This window comes from Halyomorpha halys, unplaced genomic scaffold (genome assembly GCF_000696795.3).
Source record: "Halyomorpha halys isolate HHAL.00 unplaced genomic scaffold, Hhal_1.1 Scaffold1096.1, whole genome shotgun sequence".
Taxonomy (NCBI): Eukaryota; Metazoa; Arthropoda; class Insecta; order Hemiptera; family Pentatomidae; genus Halyomorpha; species Halyomorpha halys.
The window spans coordinates 36868-57708 of NW_027110100.1; the positions used below are offsets into that span (position 1 = coordinate 36868).

At 32.4% G+C, this 20841-nt stretch overlaps 1 protein-coding gene across 3 annotated transcripts in view; it reads right to left on the reverse strand.

Annotated features, from left to right (window-relative positions):
- The window catches only part of mirr (mirror), a 77573-nt gene that overhangs the window by 16220 nt on the left and 40512 nt on the right, over positions 1-20841 (reverse strand). For 2 of the 3 annotated variants that reach the window (XM_014432660.2, XM_014432662.3), the window contains exon 3: positions 12699-12823. In XM_014432660.2, the coding sequence (XP_014288146.1) occupies positions 12699-12823 (125 nt within the window). The remainder of the gene's footprint in view (positions 1-12698; positions 12824-20841) is intronic. The other variant, XM_014432661.3, reaches the window with a different exon arrangement.

The following is a 20841-nucleotide window of genomic DNA, read 5'->3' on the forward strand; positions in this document are numbered from 1 at the left end:
TATATTTAAATAAATAAATCCGTTAGCTAGTTAAAACTATACTAAATAGTTGTAAATATGTTACTCATAATTAGACATCACAGAGCAATATTTTGAACACTGAAAGTCGATTCCCAATGAAATTTTTGTATCCCTTCCATACCGGTTAAAAAAGATTATAACGTGTAATAATCGAAAACGATGTGGAAAGAATGAATCAACCTTTATTAGCTCAAGGGTACAAAGGTTACAAAGTTGACACCATGTCAACTTAGATCGTGACACATTTTTATTTAACTCTATTTTTGTTTTACCTAGACGTATAGGTAAATAAGGCCTATACCAGTGCTAATCCCTTCTATAACGCATGCCACAGCCAATATTAATACGTGCCACAATTATTCGGCCATCCTCAAGGACAATCTCACAATTAACAGCTTTTATTACACATTCGTTTGTAACAATATCAACAACATTATTAATAATAATTTAACATACTTAAAATATAAATTTACACCTCACATCCAATTTATTAAAAACGTTTTGTCGGCTTATCATAAGGTGACTTGTTATTAATGACGGCCAGAATTGCCAGCGAGACGTTTTTAATAAATTGGATATGATGTGTAAATTTATATTTAAGATATGTTAAATCATTAATAGTAAAGTTGTTGTTAAAACTGTTGCAAATGAATACATAATAAAAGCTGTTAATTGTTAGATTGTCCTTGATGATGGCCGAATAGGCCGAAACGTAGGATTGTTGATATCATAACGAGTGTTGAGTCTTGACATAGTTACTATATTATTTTTTTTATACAGTACGATCTATATTAATAGTACTCATAAAGACTAAAACGTATTGAGGAAATGAGTAAATTTGTTACTACTAGAAGCAACATGTCTAGAGACCGCACATTTATTTTAGACTTTATAAAAATATATCATTGAATATACACGTGGACATATTCCTGCGAGACAAGGCACCCGAAGCAGCAGCCCATGAGTTACTAAGATTGATCGGTCTTGGTAGTTGTCGACCCGTGAGCAGACCAGTACGGGCGTCCCATCAGATAAGACGATGGCGTGTGAATGTTGCCACTCCAGAAACACTCCTTGAATATGAAAGTTTAATTACCCCCCTTTTTTTTTTTTTTTTTTGTTTTTCGAATGTAAACTCATGTTATTTAACAACTGTAATAATAGGGCTGAAGTAAACATTTATTCGTTTTTGTTATTAATCAGGGAAACAACCTTTTACCAATGGCGTATTAAAACAAAAGTCGTGTCATAAAAAGTTAGACTCGAGGGAAATTGTGTATTGTCAATTTTTTTCCAAGAAAGAAAATAAAAATAGAAGTCATTTTGTTCTTTAATTATGGAAGATGTATTTCATAATTAATACAACATTAACATGACGATCACATCAGCGATGAGTCATGAGTAACTTTAATTTTTTAAAAAGATTATTCAATAATAATCTAAATTTGCATAATCCATTTCTTAAAAAAACCGGGAAAAATGCGCAAAAAAAGATGAAGAATAGAATAAAGATTTGAATCCCATGTGACTGTTTTTTTACTGCACAGAGATTCCCCAACCTCTAATGGTTGGTGGTATTTAATTGAGATACCTCAATCAAAATTAACAGACTAGATACATTTCGAAAGCATTAACTTAATTAAAAATCTTGTTTTTTAAATTAGAGGTTTTTCATGTTTACCGTAAAATTTGCTGAAATGGAGAATGTGAGATTTACAGTTAATCTTTTTATTAAATAAAAGTTGGAGTTTTTCTTTTTCAAAATGTGGATTTTCCCGCTTAAAGGGCGTTGTCTTAGTCCCGACTATGAAAGATAAACGGTATTCAACTATATCATACAGACAATGTTAATTGTTATTTTAAAAATTGTATTTCAATTATATCAAACCCTTCTTCAAATTCATTTCTACAAGAGGAGCTCGTTATAATTGGAACTGCTAATACTCTCAAAAAAAGTCTAACATTCATCTCCTGTCCTCTCATCCACATCCAGAGGAGTGACACGCGCGAAACAAAAGAGACTATGTTAACAAGGGAGGCCTAACGACTGACTAAATTAAAAAGGAAAGAAGAAGAAAAAGTGGAAAGAGGAAAGAGGGTGCAACCAGATGGAGGAGGAAAGAAATATTGATGTACGAGTATTTAATTAGGGCTTCTTTTTCCTTCGGCCTCGACTTCCTAAAAACACCCTCGGTCCTTAGTGTCAGACTCCCCTACCTTCCTTATGGGGTGGTATTTTTGAAACCCTGACGGACGTACTGGCAATCTGTTCCCTTGGGAATGGGCTAGATTTGTTACAAAAAAAAAAAAGTAAAACATCTAAAAGTGTTCAAAAGACACACAGTTTGCCTCTCTGAAGGGTTGAAACTGAAGCTTGAAAGAGGACTGTTTCGCAAGTCCTTGGCGGAGTTGGATATGCAGACCACGCCGTCATTAGTAGTACTTGCGCTAGGCAGATCATGCGCCTTGCAACACCTGCCCTAATTAGCTGGGTAGCTAAACCTTCACTAATAATGATTAATGCGTTTTGTTAGCGACAGAGATAGATTATACTCTCAAAATAGTCCTAATAAAATCGTGAGGCAGTATGTTACAGAACTGAATCTCATTCCTCGACTTCTCAAAATGCTCCATGCTTCAAACAGAGACATTTGGATGTGACTTTGTTACTATCTGACTGATTTAAATATAAAATTTTAATATGTGTACATTCAATATGGGAATAACTATTATGTATTTGCCTTCCCATGTCTTTTCCTAATAAATTAGTTGTATGAATTATAATTTAATTTAATATAAATATTTTAAAAATCATGACGAATAGCATAAACAATCAGTAATGATCAACTATATAAAAATAATTATACTAACAAATAATTCATTAGAATTAAAAAATACATTGACAAGATTTTGTCTTTCAACAGTGTTTCATTTCTTTATGAATTGTATGGATAAAATCCTATATTTGTATATTGTAATACGCTTAGTTAATAAATTTAAATAATACACCTCTGTAAGAGAAAAAAAATAATAATTTACACTCTCTCTCCCTCAAATTTTGAAGTTTTACGTTTCAAGATACGAATAATACAAAAATCGTATATAGTTATAGGTTTCATTCTCCCATATGTAGTCCGAATTTGAAAATTGGCCACAGATATCAAGTTTTTTGGAATCATTATGCCAAAGTTTAAAAAAGAAAAAATATCAATCCAGATAATTTTTGTAAAAAATTGATCATGTTACAGATATCACTTTGACAATTGTTGTTGATTGCTATTGGAATAAAACATTCTGTAATAATTTACAATGGTTCAGAACAAAAAAAAAAAGTGAGTTTTACAATAGTAATTCAAAAGGATATATATAATTATAAACCCCCAAAAATCATAGAATGTTTTTGAAAATCTAATTGTAAACTAAACTTTCTTAAATAAAGTTCATGACAGTCATGTGATTAATGCTCACATTAAACACTACTAAAAGAAGCTGATGGAGAAGTGAAGAAATGGCCTTGACTTTTATATCCAGGCTCTGGCAAAGGATTGCCTGGTTAGTGAACTCAGCATAATTCCCATAATCCGGCAGTACAAACTGTATTAAAAATAAAATAAATTTTTGTTTTAATACGATTAGATCACACATGAGGTTCAAAACTATCAAGAAATGGAAACAATACTGAAGTAAAAAAAGATCACTTTGAGAATTATTGCTTAACTCAATCCTAAACCGCTTTGCAGAGCATAAGATGTAGGATAAAGCATTTTAAAGTGTTTTCGAGTCATTAAATCAACGATACAAGCAAAACATTTCCAAATTAGTACTGTTAAAAACATGAACATGATATACATTAACGATTTTTAAAGAAATAATGAATTGTGAAATAATTTGAAGTTTGTTAAAGCACTCAAACAAGAATGTAAAATCTTAGAATTAATAAATCGTGATGTAAAATTTCAACAATGATGAAATAATGATTAGTGAAATACGTTATTGCAACAATTAATGAAACTAATACTACCAAGAACATGCTGTTTGTATTTATATCGCCTGATCCAACTCAAATATTGAGGGGAATTGATTATTACAAAATATAAGTTCATGATAATATTTTTTTTTTTATATTTGTTTTAACGTTATTGAAGTATATTAAATATTATAAATTTAATGGTGGTTACTTTCTGTAGATTATAACGTTAATTATTATTCTATTAAATAAAATTGTGGTATCAACTAAAATCCTTGAACTTATGAATGAATTAATGTAATTTAACTTACAATCTACATATATAAAAAATAACTAATAAACATCGTTTTTTTTTTCTTTTTATACATATCAAATGATGTTATAAATTATTTAAAGAAATAAGATGGATGGTTTGGAGTTTTATAAAGCAATAATTTAAGGCTTTTTAAATAAGATTTATTTTAATATTATTAAATTGATTTAACTAAAATAGAATGAAGTACAGAAATAAAATTCATCAAGGATGTGGGTATGTTCGGCCGAGATATACTCCATGGAACTTCTGCAGTACTGGAAAAAGAAAGTTGAGTTTGTCCTGAAAAGGCTATTTCTGTGAAGACTTTCAATACCGGGAAGCCTTTTAAATTGCAAAAGTACCTAGTAAATCTACCCTCTCCTTTTATAGAAATATTGCGAAAATAAACTAATTCAATTATGACCAAATGAATCAAATCGGTAGCATAAATTTTAACCAAATATACGAGACGGCGTAATTAAAAAAAATAATTATATCTGAACGGGTGAGTGTAATTTCGTTAGAAGGACAAAGCGTAGAGCATAGAATGGCTTCATAGAGGAAGTTGTCGCTAGTGGTAAATTAAATAATCCCTATCAAGTTACAAGGACTGCCCTTTGGCTTAACGGCAACAAAACATGTCCTAACCCTATCCTGTGTCGGCATCATCTTCCATAACATCTACCCCTGTATCAGGATATTGTGAATAAGAAGTCAAAATATCAAACAACAAATTCAATAAAATAATAAAAGATATTTTATTTCAGATTTGTTGTATACACCTGCAGAGAGTACTCCTATAATACTCGGGGTAAAGGTTAAAGTTTCAGCGGAGAGAGGGTGCAGAGGAGCAATCAAGTGGAAAATTATAAAATCTTCGAATCTCGAGAAAAGTTTAATTAATAATTGAATAAAATAATTTGAAATGTTTTTGTAACCCTGCAATTTTTTTAAAAAAGAAAATTTTTAATCCCATTTTAATGTCTCTGTAAACTAAACAACCCAAGAAATATATTATAATCTTATTTATTCGAAATGGAGTAAACACAATCATACAATTGTATGTTGACATGTTTTTTAATCTGCGGTGTTCACCTCATACAACACCTATTCTAAAATTAAATTCTGCTCAAATATGGATTGAAGAAGAAATATTTTATAGCAGTACTTCCCTTTACCTATATATTTCATATACAATTAATTAAAACTGACTATTTCTACAATAACCATAGAAACATGTATATATTTATTAATTCCGATTATTTATGCTTTTTCCGTCACTCTCAATTACTCAATACAAATTAACAAGCTAGTTATTATTTTTCTAAAATTATTGAATTTCTAGCGGTATTTTATACGTATAGATTACTACTCTTATTTTGGTAATTTTTTTTCAACCTGAGAAAATATTGCTCCTTCAGTTCATTGACTTATTTTTCATATTGTATATGTATACATGTTTCATTGCTGCAAATAAAGAAAGATGCTAAAATTTCAAATAAACAAAATTATAGACGCTTTAGAGGTAACTTTTTTGAAAATCCGTCAGTAAAGCTCTCTCGCATAATTTCATGGTTAAGACCGAGATGATATGAGTGGCCTTTCAATTTGAACATCGATATCGGCTGAATCAAAATCGTTAGAGCCAAGTTTACAAAAAAAAATATTAACTCTATTATATTTAGTAGCATTTCCAGTGAGTGCCACAATCCCAGGCATTTACTCACCATAAATACATATTTTCAATTTCGTAAAAGATTTTAAACTTGAGGCTCTTCACACCTGTGTATGTAAAATAATGCAGGGGCTATTTTGCGAGATATGGTTATTAGGACTAAGAGGCTCCAAAAAAGTGCATATTTGGTTATAGCCCAATTAAGAAAAACTGCAACGTACAATCCCAGACAGATGTCGTTTACCCTGTAATGAGCAAACCCTCGGAATTCCGATTACAGACAAGGATGACACCGGCAGTTGTAGAGTTTTCTCCTGGGCGGCGGTTAGCGACCTGATGGCGCCGGCTGAGAAACTATTTAAATAGCTGGGCAGATCAATTACTTGTTGTGTCCCGGAGCAGATAAAAATACCTCAGTTAATGTAAGTTCCTTGTCGACGGAGCGGTGTCGAGCAAATCACACCGCCGCCTCCCTCCAATTAAGATAACCTCCAGTTACAAGGGTGGCTACCAAGCCGCGGTCCTCGGATAAGATAGCCTCATCTCCCGGCCTTCTCTCCTTCCCGGGTCCCGTCTTCTTTATGCAGTCACGCAGTCATTAGCTTTCGTTGTATTACCAGTCTGAGGAGTTTTGGGAAACGATAGGCTGATTGGTTAGTATGGGAACCTAGATGAGATGCCATTCTGCAGTTGTTCATAACGCTAGTGGTTTTAATTCGAAATACTTGGAGATGAATCGTTCATAAATAAACATCAAAACAAATAACTGATTCATCTATTCAACAAGAAACTTGTTCCACTCACAACGCAGCAAACATCTCGTTATAATTCCGCGCTTTGCTAGCGCATTCTAATTTGGGTCATCGCTTCCGCCGTAGAGTGCCGATTACTCAGGTGTATTGTATGACTAATTAATTGTGTATTAATTACTTGAAAATAATTTCAAATTAGTAAGACTTATAGTGATGGTATTGGATTACATTTCTCGTTCATACATTGGACAACTGTTGGTCAACTCAATTCGGCACTAGCATTCATCATGTAACCAGGACAGATTGGAACTGTGATCTGAACATTAGAAGGCCTGCCGTCGGGCTGAAGAGGACTGAAAAGGAAGAGGGTATTGTTCCTGAGGCCTGTCATGTAGGAGGCTCCAAATAAGCACTTCCGACCCCCGAAATCCGAAGTAGGGAGTAGAATCAGTTATGAACGAGGCCAAATTAGCCGACGGAACATTGATTAGAATATAATAACAGAGTACGGGGCCGAAGATGGACCAGTCGGGGACAATGGAGTACGTGCGACGGATGTGTACATATCGGGAGGAGGAAGCGCTCTACGGGTCGGGAACCTTCCGATGGAGGAAGTGCTTGTCACGTGACGGCTTTGGCAATGCTGCCAACTGTCTCATCTCAACTGTTACATAAATCTAGTTATGGGATATTTAAAGCTAAAAAAGTATCCATGAATGGCTTTTCAAACGATAACTTACTTGTCGGAGCGATTCTTCGACCTAGAACATTATTTCTGAACTCCCAGTTGCTATGATATATTTTTTGTTGGTTTGAATTGTGCTGTAATCTAGTAGATAAATAATCAATTACTGCATTGTTTGAAAATCCTTTGGCTATACGGTGTTGCAGCATAATAGAAAAATATCAAACTGATAGTTGGATAGAGGTGGATTTGATGAAAAATGAACTTAATGACTACGATCATATCACTTTCAAAAGAGACTAGACATCAAAATGTATCGTCTTTTTTTCATAAAATGTTCAATTTTAAAGTTATAATATACTTCACGCAACAAAAACAGGAAATTGTTTATGAAAATTAAAAAATAAATATCAGTAACCGATAAAAAAAGATGTTGGAATTTCATAGAAAGGGCAGGAAATAAACCTTGGAATGTGAAACGTATGATACTAATTTCAAATTTATTTTGTAATCACCCTCAGTGCTCTGAAAAGTATGAGATTAGCACTATTCAATCCAGATGTGCATCTAGAATAATAATCAGGAAGAAAAAAAAGTTAAAACCTTTTTTTACTATCAATTAGTATCACTCTTAAATCCCATATGAAATATTGGTCAATCCATTAAAATCAAATGAAATTCGTTACGTTGTATTTTTACATTTTGAAAAATTGATGTTTCGTTATAGAACCACCTTCCTTCTTTATTCCCTATGAGATCTCCATTGAGCAATAGTTATTCTAATAGAATGATAAAAAAGATAATTCATGTATACAATCTTGACAGCATGTCACTATACAGACGAGCCTGTTAAGGCTAAAGTATTTTATTTTTTATTGAATAGAAAACAAAATATTCGTAAACAAATCTGAAAATACATGCAATTTTTTATACTAGTGTTGTGCAAGTACCACATTAGTATTTGTTTATTCAAATTGTAATCTAATATAGACAATTATATTTTGTAAACACGTTCCATGTAATATTGAGCCACTGGTTATATCTCATCTTTGAATTTATTTATTTAATAAATGCATCTACCCGTAATGGGTCATTAGGATTTAGATTCTTTAAAAAATGTTTGCCGTTGTTATAACGTAAATAATTTTAATTTATCAGCCTTAATATAACTTAACTGAACATAATATGGGACTTTATTCTATGACGAAATCATAAAATTATTGAAGGGTGCATATTTGAAGATCGCCTAATGATTTTAAATAGTTTAAAAAAAAAAAGAAATATCACCGTTTAATAAATATTAAATTTTCATCAGTTGCAGGATCATCATTACAACCACATTTTACACGAAAATGATACCGCCATTTACCTTCATCCAAGAATATAAATATAACACGAAATCAGCTGCACTTTGGTCTCTTACGGATTTGGATCAGATTATTATTTTCAAATAATTGTATCAATGGAGTGATTTGCATTGAAAAAGTTAACAAAAAGGCAAAAAAGAGCAACTATTTATTTACTTATTTTTATTAACAATAGTCAGCAGAACTTGAATGAATATAAAACATAAATGATATAATAATGGACAAAGACGATTTAGACAGAATAAGCGAATTTGAAGTTTTATAAATATCTTGTTTTAAAAGTTGTTTAACATGTAATATGTATATAAAAAAATATAATTTGATAATATGGTTAATTAATCTGAATTAGTTTTTAAAAAATATATTAAACAATTGTGTTTTAACATCTGCAAGTAGTAGAGATAAAAACGTTTTATTGAAAAACAATACAATTTGCCAAACTCTAAACAAAATATATGTATAGGGTAGTAATTATTAATTCATAACATAAAATATATAAGAATAATAAAGAATTAATCAAATAAAATAAATAATTTTAATATAATAAACTAAGTAAAATAATATATACATATATTTTTATCGCTGATATTGTACAAAAAAGGCGATTCTAACAATATTCAAAATAGTATGTTTTTTTATTGTGCCTGGTCTAGAAAATTTCGAATTAAAAGCAACAGAAAAAGTCAATATTTTTTAAAACTTAACAATATTCTTGATTGTTTTTCATAATGTTAAACAGATTATTATAAGTGACTGTATAAGTGAAAAAAAAATATTAATATACATAATTCGTTCAATTCTTCCTCAGAATAGCAATAACGATTTTTCCAATAGAATTTTAGGATTCGTTCTATAAATACAAAATACTTATTTCGTTTGCTGTATTTCAGCATAGTACATGAGTTGTTATTAATCCAGTGAACAGACTTTTAAAAGGTAGGTGATATAAGAATTACGTTTCATAAAAAAAATAAATATATAAAAGAAAAAACAGGAAACAAAGAAGCGTGAACTAAAACGCCCTATAGAATTATTAAGCTCAGTGGTTTAGGATGGCTGTTGGGTTAGGTGATTGTGAAAAGGTGTGAAGTAAAAAGTCTAAGGGGCAGGTTGTTGGGGGGAGAAGAGGGGAAAGCAGGGCCAACTATGGCCGGGATAAAGTTTCCCTTTACTCAACAAGTTTTTAACTTTTTTTTATTTTATTTTTTTTGTTTAGTCCCTCATCCTCCCGTGTCCGTCCCATTTTCTATTTTTTCCTGGTCGTTAAGGCCCTGATTTTTGTATAAATCTATATGTATATGAACCTCATCGGAGGATCTCATTGGAAGAGACCGGCGATATAAATCAGAGTGGCGGTCTTGACTACAGAGAGTCGATGGGAGCATAAAATCCCGACCATTCCGCTTCGTGGTCTCATTTCAAGATTAAACATTCCTCCTCATCCTCGCCGCCTCGCCTCCTTACGGCCACGATCTGCTCTTTGAGAATTTGAGGGAAATTGCCAGCAGATACTGTTCTTTGGAGAGAGTTTTAAAACAGAACATAAAAAATAAAATAAAAAAAAAAGAATGGATTGTATATTGATGTCTCTTTATTCTTTACAATGTATAAATGCAACAGAAGGTAGAACGAAAAATAAAGAATACCCTCTCTGCATAGGTTATGTGAATAGTGAGTAATATACAAAATTTTACTCCAAGAAAAGGTTAATGCTGAAATAATTAAATGAATTGCGTAGCAGTCTTAAACTAACAATTATCGATTAATTTAGTTCTAATAAGAACGTTGACATGAATTGCGTTAGTGGTTCTAATAATTTCTCTGCAATGTTACCCATTTACAATTACACTTTTAGACTTTTAACAATTCCGCACTTAAGTCAAATTTCCAATTAAATATTATATAGTGCATTTTTAAAACTCCCATTTCAAATCAGTGTACATGGTAGCTCTCCAAACAAAACAAAATTGAGTAAAATAAATGGGGTAATGCAGTTGCCCTAAAATAGTCAAATCGACATGTTCAACTTAAGTCTTCTGCCTTGACAATCCAACAAGTCAGATTAAATATGTAGTGGCCAAGATCTAAATTCATTAAAGTATGCTTATTTATTTTATTTTCAAAATTTTTCATATCGTATAAAATTATTTTATAGAATCAAAATCACTTGTTGCAGATTGTGGATGGATTTTACATGTAATAAATACATTTTTTGAAATAATATTTTTAAAAATTGTTTGGGCATTATGGAACTAATACGCCTACTAGGAGGAACGACGGTATATTGCGGCTTGATATAAGAACTGCTAAATGAGTAAATTCTTAAATCACTTTTAAAACTGTTATAAAGTTCAGCATTTGTGGTCAGGACTTACCTCCACAGCGAAAGGGAATAACGAAACTGCTCTAAGCAAGTGGTTATTCGGTTAATCTGTTCAAATGATTCATTAATCCGTCAATAACAGTTTTTTTTCAGGATTATTGCATTTCCTCAGGCATATATTATTACTTTTATAACGGTTATTTAGGAATCCTCAGCTATTTCAATATGAACCATGTTCTAAAAAACCTAATATATATTCTATTTACTCATAAGTAATTACTAATATTTTTATCATTGGCTTTTAATTTGAGATCCGATCTTTTACACAGTGAAGTCTTTCATAGACGCAGGGACTAGCTGACTGGGCTATCAGGGACGGTAGATAAGGCGAGATCTGAAGGGAGGCGGTGAGGCTATCACCACACGATATGTGGGTAAATATGTCGGTTCAGCTGACATGGCGGCACTTTTGGTAAGTTTACTCTTACAACATGGCCGCGGGGATCATCTCTTCCCGCTATCTTATCTCCTTATCGGCAGCTCCTCTATGGGACCCTATCGCCGGTAGAGGTTTTGGGGAGGCTGCCTTCGTGCCTCCCTGCCTACCTTCGTCCTAACCCAAGGAATCGAAAAATGGAAGAAGGTATAGCTTAAGACAGGAACAGAAAAATGAGAGTATAGAGGGCTGAGTGTTATGGCGTCACCAAGCAAACTTTGGGGAAGTTGAAATTTATTTTTGGCGAACACACGGACTGAATCTTGACCTTCCCACTCTGACTGGGATAGTTTGATGTCTTGTAGTATACACCACGTAAGCCATAAATGGTCAAAAGAAGGAGAAAAAGAAAAAAAAAAACACGAACAACTCGGAGTGTTCGATAAATGTAAAATTGGTGGTGATAGCGTTCTAACTGTTGCACTATATAGATATGCTATAAATAACAAAATTATTCTATTTCTGTCTAACTGGAAAAATTTAATGCTTAGTTTCAACAATTAAATTTTATACTTAATAATCCAAACAGTAGTAAAACTTGGAAGCCATAGATCATATTAGAGAAGCAACCATCATTGTGAAACCACATTGGGCGTGGTAGAGCTAATATGCCTTAGTTATTAGTGTATATATATATATATTTTTATTTATCTTATAAAAGAAACTAATAACTTAAAAAAAAAAAAATAAATAACGGATAAAAGAAACCAATCATAGACTCTCATCTTGAAACATAACATCAGGTGGTAATAACGATTTCTGATGTTCAACCTGCCTTGATATCTGACATTTGTGCCAAAACAGAAAAATTATTCCAGAAGTGTCTCAGCGGCCGGGGGATGGACAACCGAAATTTTTTTATTCAATTTTGGGATTCAATGTATCGTGAAACTTAAAACCTCATATATAAAATGAAGTAGATTTTTGTTTTTCTTGGTCAATTATAAAAATAATGTTATTTTGAGTCTAATAATATTTGAAAATTATTATTGTAAATTCATATCAATCTTATCCTCCATGACTATAAGATTTGGAATAAGTTATGAACACGGTATGTCAATAATTTTAATTTTATGAACACAAAGAATTAGTTTATTGCATGATAATAATTACTTACCCATTGAAGGGGTAGCCAGCGAAGGCGGCTTCGTAAGGGTGGTAGACCGAGGGGTAGGGCCAGCCGGGGGCGGCTGTGGGCAGTCCATCCTTCACGTCCAGGCCAACTCCCTGCAACAGCAAGTCCTAGGGGATAAAGCAAGAAGTAAATCTAGAGAAATAGGTAAAGGTTACTAACCGCGGACATGCTTTAAGAACGTTTTCTTCAAAGTGATATAAACTGACAAGAAAATAATTATTTGGGTTGATCATGATGAGGGATGGAAATTTTATGTGAAAAAGACGAACAATTTAAATAAATAAAAAGATTTTTTACAACACAGACATATATAATGACAGTAAAAACATTAGGAATGTCACGGGTATGTATCTAAGAGTTTTTAGTAATCCGAGAAGAAATTCGAATCGGAAGAGCAGTATGTTAAAGATACACGATCGCACTATCCCATTGAGTTTCATTTTTTTTTTTTTCCTTATACCGCTAAACAACAGAAAAAATACATGGATTAATTAATAAATGAATAGCTTTACGTATTCTGTAAATTTTTTTCGAGAGTTTGTTCATTCATTTTAGTTTCAATTTTTTGGTTGGAGTTATGAAATTGAATTGGTTGAGTTGTGAAATTTACTACTTAGTAAGTTCATCATTTGTTGAATATTTTTTAGACTATATTATTTTAGTATGGGAAAAAATATAAATAAATAATCTACAATTCTGTACAGAAAGTTTGAAAGCCTATTCTTTTTATTTACTGCAGTGAATACCATTTATGAATTCGACCTATAATCTCAATTGCTTTAGTTATGTTTTGAGATTTTTAGGATAAGAAAAATTGTTAATTCTTTTAAAAATTAAAACTAAAAGTTGTTAAAATTAAAGTTAAAAGGTGTTCTAACTTTTAACGCTATCTATAGCACAGGTATGAATTTTGTAGGATTGGTATCTGAAAAAAGAATGTTCTTATTGGAATTTATTTCATTTAGATTTTAGCGTATTTTATTATCAAATGGCTCTGTTCGTGAACTGCCGTTGCAATATCAGTTCCTAGAGCAGACGCAGCACTTAGAACATGCTTGCACTATGAGATTCGTGACACAATACAGACAGCCCTGAACAAGACCTCGTGGGCCGGGTGCCCCACCAAGAGAAACGTCTTAGCGACTCACGTTGGATAATTGGGCCTAGATAAAGAAGCCAGCTATGATTTATGCTTGGATGTGACATGGTGAAGTAGCCGTGTAGAAGCTTGTTACCCCTACAATGGCTACTCCCAGCTTCATTAAGGCTATAGCCAACATGGCCGCTCTTTCTCGCTGTTATTAATGACCCTGTCAACTAATTATTAATACAGGCCCCCGCACTATATTTCATGCCACCCTTTCACCGGCTTCGCTTTGTCCGGCATCAGCTATTGTCGCCTCCCTCTGTGTCAATCTCCTACGGCAGGCCTCTTTTTATCTCTTACTTAGTCCTTTCTTCAACCCTCCTTCGCCGCCTACCATTAGCCTCATACAACTAGCTCGAATCACTAAAAAAAAAAAAAAAAAAATTGTCCTGCTAGACCACTTTTTATCCACGGTTCTTCTCTCGTGTCGTCCCTTCAAAAGACAACAACAGAACTTCCTACTGTGATGTGAAGGTAAAATATGGCTTTATTAGTTGTCTCAAGTATGGTATGTTACCGAATTGTCGATAACCTGCTTAGGCTCATAAATAATATGAAAATATCAGTTCCTCAAGACTTGATGTTGAAGCATAATTATGATGAATACGTTATAAAACAAGATGGATGACAGTGGATTATGGTTACAGATTTAAAGTTGCAGCTAGTTTTTAATTTTTATATGCCTACGTCAATGGAACATTTAATATTTAAACCACGTTTAACAAAACCCACAGTGGCAAAATCTGCATACACAACATTGCTGTTTCATACGGATGATATAATTATGAGAAAATTTATTTATATAATTTCAGCCAAGCCACCATATCACAAACCGTCAAATAATACAATATATATATGAATGCGTGTGTGTATCTGTGGATATATCAGGTATTTTAAATATTTTTTTTAGCATATTGGTCCTCATTTAGAAACTGATTGCCTAGAATATCTTATCGTGTAATAATAAGAAATATTAAGCCTGACCTTTCAATAGAACATATAGCCCCAATTAAATTAAATTGACTAAACCATAAAATTTAATGGAAATTCATAATCTGATGTAACGAATTTATTTAAATTACGTTATCATAATGAAACGATTGTGAAAACTGTAGAAGAAATAAAATAGAATAAAATCGCCGAAATGTAAAGAAATGGCAACTTCACTACAGACCACCAGACTTCCTAACAAGAGAATCATAAGGGAAGGCCAAGCTGCTTTGCTGGTGCGAGATTCACTCGGTGCTCATCATTGGAGGGCCAAGTCAATAAATTATGATGATATGACATGATATTGTAGTGAGGTAATGTGGCGCATTTATTTTGTGGTTCAAAAACTAGGTAGGATAAGAAAGCTGACAAGTGGACTTCAGCAGCCGTGGACTAGAAAACTAAATCCATTGAATGCAACTTAACACTAAAAAATAACTTTCGAATGAGAAAAGGTAAATGACAAAAAGTGTTCCGTTATGAGATTAAAAAACAGCCGTTAAGATTATGGAATCAAAGGCCTTTTCATGACCGGTTTTATTTTAACGGAACATCCAACATACCTCTTCGCACATAGTTGTAAGGCTTAGTCGGACATCTGGTGAGGAATCCTTTTCTCTGTGGCTCATCTCCACTCAGCAGCCGGACTCGTCCAAAAAAGGTCGACGGTATGCAAACAGATCCGGAGAGAGGAGCTTATTATTCCATTACAAGGGAGGTGGAAAGAACGGACAAAAGGAACTAACAGGAAAGAAGAAGAAGAAGGCAGGAGTATTGTACGATAACTCGGTATTTCTGCCGCCTTAATCTGACGCAGGCTGAGGAAAATAATTGTCGTGATCCTTTGAGACCAGAGCCATCTATCTCGGGGTCGTGCCACCGGTCTTCCCTTTCACAGCTACTTATAAAGGCAGTTCGTTTGGGTCCTCTTTTCACTGCCTCTCTGATTAGCTCGTGCCTTCCTTTATCCTGCCTTTTTCAAAGATACACACTCTCCGACCATTGGCCAGTTATAACAGTGCGATGGTTCAATCACCCCATTATCGGACTGGTCTTTGAATAAGGGAGGCTCTTTTTTTATTTCGTCTGAGGTGGTTTCTTTAAAAATTCTTCATTCTTTTATCAAAGGATAACTCCTTAGTATTATATATGCACTGTTTTCTGCTGGTTCACATTGGATTAGTAAAAAAGTTCATTGTATAATAAATTAAAGAAATATATGGTAAACCTATTTCTAATCAAATCTTTAGCTTGCACATGTGAGCAGAGACATCGCTATGGAAAGTTTAGATTGGACTACAAATGTCCAAAAGGGAAATTTGAGATTTAAAAAACTTCAAACTGCGAAAATTGTGGTAAGACATTTTACTCATAAACTTGCTAGAATTTAAAAATAATACCAATATTTTGAATTTTTTAGATACAATGTTGTACCTCTTTGAAGTAAAAGTAAAATTATTTTTATCAAATGCCAACATTTACAACAACTTATTATTATAAATCTATAAGAGCTGAAAAAAAAATTTCATATCTTTCAAGAAATAAAAATACAGTAATGTAGTTGGGTGATCCGGACAAAATTGTTGGTAAATTAAACATTTTATTCCCTCCAACGAATTTTTGATTTAACATATTGAGTATTGAATTAGGTGATAATATAATAAATAATTTTTCATTGATAAAATATATAGCAATAATTAATTTTAGAAAGCAATATTTTAGATATTGCAAAGAAATATAAATTTGAAAATAATATATAGTCAAATTCTACGGTTTATATATCTGAATCCCCGTTTTATTTTATAACAAAGAAAAACTGAATGTGCCATCGGCAAATATTAAGCGATTAATTTTATAACTTCATGAAGCACCATATTGTTTTTACAAAGTGTATAAATTTTAAGAATCGGTTTTAAAAATGTTTTATGTTATAGTCTTACATACCTAGAGAGGGAGGCAAACATAGTGCAAAGGGTAAAAACATCGAAAAGTGCAAAACCGGTTTTATACACTGTTCGATAATTCGAAATTCTGGCTTTGTATAAATATTACAACATAGGAATTTGAATCTTTTACGATGTATTTTAACTTTTTAGGAAGGAGAATTTTAAATTTTAGTTAAGATTTCATAATAGTGTAAATTTGATTAGTGTTTTTATTATATTATTTTTTATTGTTATATTAGTTTTAAATTTTTTTTTTTTTATTTTATCCTTATTTCTACTATGTATATGTTTGATTATTTTCATTTTATTTATTTTTCTGTTTATACAGATATAGAGATTTTATTTATTCATAATTAATTTTTTATTTAGTTATTTATTTTGGTATGAATACGGTGATATACCACTATTAATTTTTAACCACGTTTGTGGTGTATATAAATAAATAATTATTTTATATTTCCCTTAACTTTATCGGAATTTTATTTATAAAAAATTAATTAACAATCTAGATAACTATATTTGAAAAAGAGAATTGTTTGTCCCCGCCGTTAGAACTACTAACCTATCTACTGTAAATAAGATTGTTAGGACCTATCAGCCTTGAGCTAATAATATGAATACGAAAGGAGTCCCGTTACCCCACTGCAGGGGATCCTCAAGGAACAGCTGTCCTGTAAAACAAACAGAAGAGATGATGCGATAGGAAGATTTCCCTCATGGTAATTGCGGAAATTAAGACAAGGAGGATGCTAAGGATGTTATTATGGAACAGTTGTTGGCCCCCTCCAGGCACATAATTAATTATGAGAATATTTGATAATTAGTGCTTTATAACAGGAGTGCGTTTCACTTAGCTCCTGAGTGGATCTCATTAGGAGTTAGTATAGAGTCGTTATTGGATCATAACTCATGGAAACATCGTCACTAGGGGACTTTCCGATTGGGATCTGTCTGAAAGGAAACGATATTAAAGGTCGCTCCCAAGATAAATGGCGAAACCATTTTATGTAAATACGATCAAACGTTGCCCATTTCTCTTCCTTGCTCGTACCAATTTTATAATCCATTGGGTTTGAATTCGCAAATAACAAATAATACTTTTTTTATCTAATTAATTTGGGAATTACTATTTTTTTTCATTTTTAACAATTTCCGGATCTTAATTTAATTACGTTTTAATTGAAAAAAAAGGTTCAGTACTTTTTAAAGAAGAACTGTTTCTTCAACAATGATTGTGCAAGGAGGTGTTTTTCGTTCAACATTACAGTTTACAATCCAACTAAAGGTACCCATTTCATAAAGGCCAGGTACGGCCAGTAGGACTCACGGCTACAGTAGCCGAATTAATAGTTATCTCTCTCGGCCGGAATCGAAACCGGGTCCATGGGTGAGTAACACAACGGCTTCCATACTGAACTGCTTCGCTTCCTAAGTTTTAATTACATGTTAATTAAAATGAAATCTGTCACATCTGTAATTCCATAATTGAATTACACATTTGAATATCTTTTAATTTAATGTTTTTATTTATACATATTTTATAAATATATGACTGCTTAGAAAGGTTGTCCAAATGAATTAAAGTGAATGTCGTGGTTTTCAAGGATTCGAAATATTTAAAATTCATTAATATATCGGTATGTAGAGAAATGTATCTCATTACTGTTAAATGATTACTTTACAGAACAAGAATATAACTTTAATAAAAGAAAATTAAAAATCTAAAAGATCTGTGATTGTTAATATTTTTCATGATTCCAAAGAGGTGAATTAATACGAGTAATTACCAGACAATTTGATCACTCATCTAATGTTCAGTTATTACATTATATTTTTCATTCATATTAGTCTAGTCAACAAATACGTGATCTCACCAGTGGGTAGATGGCAAGTAGCTTCATAATATTAGTGATGCCAAAATATGAAATCTGCTTTTCTTGGCAGTTACGTGTTATCACTGCTTAACTGCTAAAAAATAAATTATTTTTATGTATAACGTAAAAATGTATAGCGTGCTGTAATGTTTCGACATTGGGATTCCGGAAATGAAACCCATGGTTAGATAATCGGTATGCTGGAAAAGTGCAAGAGCACCGTGCCCTCCAGAAGACGGAAAAGACAATAGGCAATAGATAAATGTAAGAGAGAACTGGAAGCGCAGACCCTAACAATGTGTCTTGGTGTATCCAGCTCCTGTGTATTTGTTGCTAATGAGTGATCGTCGCCATTGTATGCAAATGTAATCCTCGGCTACCCCTCCTGTACTCAGTGGGTCTCTATGTCTATATAGTGTTCGCTCTGGGGGGTACCTCTGGGGAAGGGCTCTGTGGGAAATTCTCTTCCACACCAAAGAACCTCTAACCGGTTATATTTACTGAATACATCACATTCGATTAATGCTGTGCTTTGTATAACGTCGAAGGAATTATGAGCAACCAATGTCCATAGTGGAAAGAAGGTGGATACAATTTGAGAAAAGCTGAATCGCTGATTCTCCGAAAATAGGCAAGTTTGCTACTTATTGTATATATTTTGAAAACTTTACGTCCAGAAAACCTACAGGTTTTTTTGAGAATTTTTACATATGTTCAGGTGATGAAATCGGACACAATTTTGGTTAATTTATATTGTTTCAAGGCTAGTTCGTTATAATGCTCATACAAAATGTCTGTACCAAGGATGTATCCAATACCGATTTCCGGTTTTAAAATCTAAGTCTTGACTTCGAAACACAATATAATCAGTGAAGATTCCTGGTTCAGTTTATATGCTTTGGAATACACAACAAAACCTCAAGTATTGCAGGGAAGAACGTCACACACATTGGGCATTTTCCGTTATTTATAATTTAATGTAGCTTTGCTCTCTATTACCAATTTATCCAATTATTTGAACTGAACAAGATTGTATTAATTCTGTTTTTGATTAGACATTTTAAATTCAAATTATCAGATTTTAAAGACTGATTTGTCAGTGCTATGGGCCTTTTCTGCCCGTTTTGTGGAAGTTTATATTATCTACTTTTATCAATTCTCTACTATTGTTTGCTACATGTTCTACTTCTATGTACTTAAATTGATGGTGCCATTTCAGGTATAGTTGCTTACATGGTTAGTCAGATAACCCATTATGTTACCTACAATTCCATTAGTTCAGGAGATTAATTTTCGATTAAATTATTTTTTTGACTTTGGTAAATTCATCATTGAAAATTCCCGTTACCTTGATAACCATGCCAGTATTTTAGGCTGTAAGGGTTAATGCTGGTCATAATGAACCTTCAATCTGCAATCAAATCGTGGATCGGCAGTCATAACCAATAAGGATAGTGTAACTTGCCACCCATAGAAAATAGGAGGAGTTTCATAAACAAATTGAAAAATAAACTCATAATGTTTCGACGAATAGGGACCACAAAAGAATAGCATTCCATGATATCATCTTTCAGTAAAAAGGAATTAAAGTATTGGCTAATCTAAGTTTGTGAAGTAACTTAGATCAAATTATAATACAATGGATGTAGGATATGTTCGGACTGCAGATAGATGATGGATGCAGATAGCAATATTCAAGGCGAAGTGCATCTCGACTGACAATGCCTCATCCTGTAGGATCAAAGCTATAGATCTTCGTTCTACGCACATACAACTTAAGAGTGAAATTCTTCGGTTTTCAGGCGACAAACCGATCTAAACGAATTTTCATAGAATCAAACCGGAAATTCTTACCTGTTAAAACCAAAATATAGAGCTGATATCAGATAAATTTGTTCAAATAAATACTTTAAAAAATGTACAAAGCTTCTAGGATTATGTCAGCCAAAAATTATATCGTTGATAGTATATTTTCGATATCTACAAATAAAACGAAAATTATAAATAAGAAACAATAATAATAAATAAAAATAAAATAGAACTACCTGATCAAAATGATACTAGTGAATTATTTTTTCTTTTGGGGGAGGGGTTTAATTTAAACAAAATATAAATAATTTTCCAAAGAAAAACTCAAAATGAACACATTATAAAAAGTTTTGAACCCT